Source organism: Diorhabda carinulata, chromosome 3 (genome assembly GCF_026250575.1).
Source record: "Diorhabda carinulata isolate Delta chromosome 3, icDioCari1.1, whole genome shotgun sequence".
In the NCBI taxonomy this organism is placed as follows: Eukaryota; Metazoa; Arthropoda; class Insecta; order Coleoptera; family Chrysomelidae; genus Diorhabda; species Diorhabda carinulata.
Window position 1 is genome coordinate 32,354,777 of NC_079462.1, and position 6,000 is coordinate 32,360,776.

Consider the following 6,000-nt stretch of genomic DNA (forward strand, 5'->3'; position numbering starts at 1 on the left):
AGTCTACAATTTAAAATAAACTAAAACATTAGAGGAAATATCCACAATAATCATAACTAAAAGGAAAGTTGTTCTCAAAGAAAAGTAGCATGATTTTCGTATATGAATAAACAACCAAGAGGATAAGAGGGCAAATCAGTTGAAACTTTAATTTTGCTAATTTCAATGGATAAACCTGGAAGCTATCTCTGGAGTATAATCTGGAAGAACTTATACATTTCACTTATAATCAAAGTGAGATTATATCAAATATGTTTCTAACCAATATCATCATGTACTAATTTTGCTTCGGAGATGTTCCAACAATAATGAGTCGCAAAAAAAAACAAATGGGGCCATTAAACATATTGGATAGATCGAATGAGACATAGGAAGTAAGGAGAGAAACTATAATCTACCTCATGTTATCACTGAAATGCTCAGATAAAATGTTTTATCTTCTAGAATATCGACGAACAGAAATTTCGAGAGGGAAGGAAATCTTAAATCAAATAGGACTGTCATGATCACTTTTTCAACCTACAACTTGATGATTTGTGTGGTCTTGACAGTAATTTTGAGTTCATTAACTGATTCATATGTCGAATTGATATACTCATGTCGCATTGCAAGATACAATACATAAATATGAGTTTCTAAGTCCTCATACGAATCAGTTTCTAGATCAAAATGTGGGATTGTGCAAATTTTTTCTAAAAAATACTGAATAACTAGGTGTAATAATTAACCCTGTAACTATTTGATTATTCTATTTACTACTCCATGAAACCGAAACTAACGTAATTAAAACATGCAGTCGAGCTTCACTTTGTGGACACAGCAAATGAAATTATAATGGACTTTTGCACTTTATTAAAAGCATTGAACTAAAAAATGAGGTACGTGTTCTTAGAAAGTTTATAAAAATTAAATGACGCAGTAAATTTCAATTTCTACGAAATCAAGATCTCATAAAATCGATAAATATTAAGAATCGATCTTTGAAGTTATTATATTTTCTGCTCAAGGATACACTATTCAATTAAAAACATCGACTCTTCTGATAGACTTTGATATTTGAACAAACATTTTAGAGATGCTGCACCTTCTTCCCAAACAGTCTCTTCCAAATGGGAAATATCATGGCCGTGGTTTTTAGCTAGTACTAGAAATTATATAGTGGCTCAAATAGATGGTAGGGGATCCGGTTACCAAGGAATTAAAATGAGAAGAGAAGTTCAACGTAGAATAGGCCTCATAGAAGTTCAAGATCAACTAGCGGTACTGACGTACTTAAGAGATACTTTCAAGTTTATAGATCATGGTAAGATATGCATAATAGGAAAAGGTTATGGTGGTTATACTGCTGCTATGATGTTGTTGCAAGATTTTCACCAAGTTATCAATTGCTCCGTTAGCGTAGCTCCTATTACGAACTGGAGATATTTCAGTAAGTATTTCCTCCTTTCATCTTCTCTACATATTTGTATACAGATTCCTTTGATATATGTCTAGAAGTAATCATTCACTAATGGATTGCCAACCTTTGACTTATGAAGACGGAGAATCGATAATATTTGAATTTGAGTTAAAAATTCCCAAATTATTTTCCTTTTGGAATTCCAATTTGTTGGTTTAGTTATAAATTTTATCAAATACAATATTTCATCCTTCGGAATTGTCACCAATGATATTTTATTATTTTTTCAGATTCTTATTATGCTGAAAAATATTTGGGCTTCCCTTCGCGTCATTTGCAAGAATATGATAATGCAGATTTAACAATGAAAGCTGCTAATTTGAACGGTCGTAGATTCTTACTAATTCATGGTACAGCAGATACGGAAATAACCTTACAACATACTCTGATGCTTGCCAAAGCTTTAATAGAACAAAATATACTCTTCCAACAATTGGTAAGTTGATAAATACTTCTTCTTTTTTTTCTATTCTTATGACTTAGTTTTGTTTCTTCTACTATTCAGCCTCTTTAGAAGTAGATGTCCAGCTTTTATTTCATTACTTGGGAGGTCGGCCGGGAGATCTCCTTGAAGTTGGTTTTCCATTCTTTGTCCAGTTAGTCTATTTTCTATCTTATCTTACTTCACTTATTATTTAGTCTCATTCCTTTAATTATTTTCAATGCTTTCATCTCTGCAGCCCTCCTCATGTTTTTCGTTTTTGTTGTGTTCGTTCGAATTTCACTTGCATATGTAATTATTGATCTTATGATGGATTTGTATTTGTGGACTTTACTATCGATGGACATAAATTTGTTTTTCCATATGAGTTCCCGCAGGTAGCTAACGATTCTTAAGGCCTTATTTACTTGGGTTCGTACCTCTTGTTATAAGTTTGTACATTACATACACTGTTTTGTTTTTTCTACAGATATCTGCATATCAAGGTTTTCGACTGTTGTTTGGAACCGATGGAACAATCTCTGTAGATCATCCTCGTTATCGGCTATCAAGATGGCGTCATCGGTGTACCATAATATATTTATTAATCTTTATGCCATCTTGTATCCTCCAAGAACTTCTTTTACGCTATTCTATTACGTTTATGTAATTTGAAGGTGTCCTGCGTGCGTATATCAATGATGTCGGTTATTCGACCTCTATCAAATGCTTTCTTGAGATCGACAAAACAAAAGAAAGGGTTTTTTGGATATTCAATGGATTTTTCTGATTTGTCTGAGGATGAAAATTACGACTATTGTCGATCTATTTTGTTGTTATGTTAGGCAGCAGCTTATTTACTCTGTTAAGCAAAGATATGATTCTATAGTTCGTATTGTATATTATCTATTGAATTGTCCACTTTCTTTTAGATTATCTTTATTATTACTGTTCAAATTTGTTCCAGGAATATCCGGACGAAGGACACAATTTTAGTAAAAAGGCTTTGCTTCATATGTATAAAGAAATAGATTCATTTTTCAATGATTCTTTTGGACCCGTTTACGAAGAATGGAACGACGAATCTTCCTTTTTCATCTAATTTAGTCTAAACTACCTATACGTCATTTTGATGTCCGCCGATTACGAAACAAAATGACCAATTCGGAGTGGACCTTTTATACATTTCTCGAAATATCCGGTGACGTCCAAAATTTGGGAATCTTTGGACCACGAACGATATCAGGAGTTTTATTCCTTCTAACTTATTTCAATGTTAATCAGAGGCTCATCTAGAAGTTTCAGATTTTTCCGTATTTACCAGTAAAATTTTCGAAAAAAAATATACAATTTTTCAAACTTCATATATTAGAGTGTTTTTAATTTTATATACACGAATGTTATTAAGTCGAATTATAAATTTTTAGTGATGGATTTTTTCTGCACTATTCCCTCCACAAATATATATATATATATAGTTGTTCATTTATGTGATAAATGAACATCTATTATCGTCCATCAAATATTGTTTTTTTTTCGAAAATTTTACACTTTTGAGTGTTCAGTAACTCTAATTATCTGTTGTCGTGAACAAGGAATATATTTAAGATAAAAGTTACGCCAAATATCTAGAAAATTCCTAAAATTATAACTTTGTCAACTATTGAAGTCAAAATCTACTTCATCATTGTTTGGATTTTTATTCTCAAAAGCTGATTCCGCATTTCTTTAAATTTCCAAAAAAAAAAGACGCAGGGAGGTAATTACGAAAAATTATACTTATTACTGATCCTCAACTACGTGTTATCATCATCCAGAAAGTGTTTTTCGAATCTCCTATAACAAAAAGATTTTATCCTTATTAGTAAAACACGTTTTAATGACTGTTACCTCATTTTCTATCTTTAAAAGTTGGAATACCGCAGATATCGATCGTGAGGATTTAGATTAAGCAACAAGATCGAAGGTTTGGCTAATTATAGCCTTGTTTTTAATAATAATGGATAGACTATAGAAAAGTTTCTGGTATTTTCGTAGTAAACACCGAGAGAATCTCATATTTCCCATTGTTTTTTCATATTAGAACAATCAACAAACATACAACAAAAAAAAGAAACCATCTCTATCACTATTTGAATTGATCCAGCAGTCCCTAGGTATTAAGATACCACAAAAACAAAAATTGAGATTCGGAAGATCATAACCTTATATTGAGATCTTTTAACCATAGAAGACGAAGAATTTGATATTGACCAAATATGGTGTGTCTAAAATGGCTAGATATTTGATAATGTGCTTTTCTAATCGAACAGAGTAGATAGAACAAACAAACAGGCAGGTTATTATTCGAAATCAGATCATTTGCAAAATAAAAGTTATTTTGATGAAGTTCACAAAATCGATGATAATATCATAAGAATTAAACCCGCATTTGCTTATTTCAATAGAAGAGAAATAAGATAAATAAAGAAATCATCTTTAAAATAGGCCAAAGAAAGTCTTCTTTGGAAAAGGCATGAAAAAGCTGGAAACCCGTTGGACTAACTCTATCTGTAGAGAAAGAAATTAGTAATATTGACGACTAAAACGAAATTTGCTTCAAAAACTTTATAGCATTTGATCGATATTCAAATCTTTTTATTTTGACTCCTCGATACTATTTTTCTCTTTAATATTAGTGCTATACTCCAGACCACACTTCCTAAACTGAACTTCTGTTGCCAAGATCTGCATTTTCATATTTTGCCATTGAAATAAAAGTTAGACTTTTAATCAAAATATTCTCATATACGTTTGATTTCTTTATAGAAATCATTTATATGTTATTTAAACCACGAAAATTGGTAGTACTAGTACCATAACAATAATTTTTTGTAATTTTTAAAAGAAAAAATATATTTTTTTCAATATTTTTCATTTATATACACAACGGGTCAACATTTTTCACCCACTCATCATCCAATCATTACATTTAAAAATAATAAACTTCAACAAATTTCTCTTTTATATTATCAAATGAAGGTCGAAACTAACAAAAAAAAAATAATAATGTCCGTTATTTGCTCACTTCAAACGAGTACATGTTTATATTTTGTCGATGAGTGTGATAAGTTAAAACTTGCAACTAATTTGTTTACTATTTTTCAATTGTGAATTATTTCGTTAACGTTTATGTTTATGAAACTTTGAAATAATTGAAGGGATTTTGAAGAAAAAAAAGTATGAAAGGAAAATGTAGTACGTTCTGGCCAGGGCCTAATTGGTAAAAAATTCATCTTCCAGCATGACAACGATCTCAAGGATACCTTAAAGCTACGCATAGGGCATTGGAAAGAATTTGAGGGGAAGAATGTACTAAAAGTAATAATTTTACCGTCGTAGTCGCTCGACCTCACCCCTATTGAGTTTTTGAACAAATTGGACAGGGAGTTCAAAAAGCAGTATCCTATTTCCACTTCACATGTTTGGAATATCCCAAGAAACGAATGGAACCAAATAGACGACGATTATTTGTCGAAATTGCTACAGGGAATAACAAAATAATAAAAGCAAAAGAGGTTCGTTGAAATAAATATCAAAATGGATCGCATTGCTTTTATTTGTTGTGTATCATATAGGGTGGGCAGAAACTTTTAACCGGTAGTATATAAATGCATGTATTTCTTACTCACTTGACGTTAAAACAAAAAAAGACCGAATTAAAAAATTTATGTACTAAAACTTTCTTTTAAAAAAAATATTAATATGTCTGGTTTTTTTTACAAAAGAAATGATTTTATTCCAAACAAAAAGCTACTTCACTATCAATTTTGGAAAAAGTTTATTTTTTCTATGCCGGAAAAGACGTTCAATATTTTTTTTTTTCGTTGACAGGTTACAAAATTTCATTTTCTATTTTAAAAAATTATAATAATTGAATTTGCACTGTATAAAAGACACGTTCCCTAAATTATTCGGTACAAAACTAGAATTTTCTTATTTCTTCCTACCGTCACTACACCCTTTAATGTACTTGGTCGAAAATTCGGTGTTATTTCAGCACTGCCACACGTTCTTAACACTTTATTAGCTGTTTCTATCTTATGTGCTACCGATTCAACTACATATCCTTTAGCGACCA

At 30.9% G+C, this 6,000-nt stretch overlaps 1 protein-coding gene across 6 annotated transcripts in view; it reads left to right on the top strand.

The window, feature by feature from the left end:
- The window catches only part of LOC130891328 (inactive dipeptidyl peptidase 10), a 216,903-nt gene extending 212,907 nt beyond the window's left edge, over positions 1-3,996 (top strand). For all 6 annotated transcript variants that reach the window (XM_057795975.1, XM_057795974.1, XM_057795977.1 and 3 more), the window contains 3 exons: positions 1,074-1,429; positions 1,690-1,895; positions 2,848-3,996. In XM_057795975.1, coding sequence (XP_057651958.1) covers positions 1,074-1,429; positions 1,690-1,895; positions 2,848-2,982 — 697 coding nt within the window. In that variant the 3' untranslated portion in view covers positions 2,983-3,996. The remainder of the gene's footprint in view (positions 1-1,073; positions 1,430-1,689; positions 1,896-2,847) is intronic.
- The last annotated feature ends 2,004 nt before the right edge of the window (positions 3,997-6,000 follow it).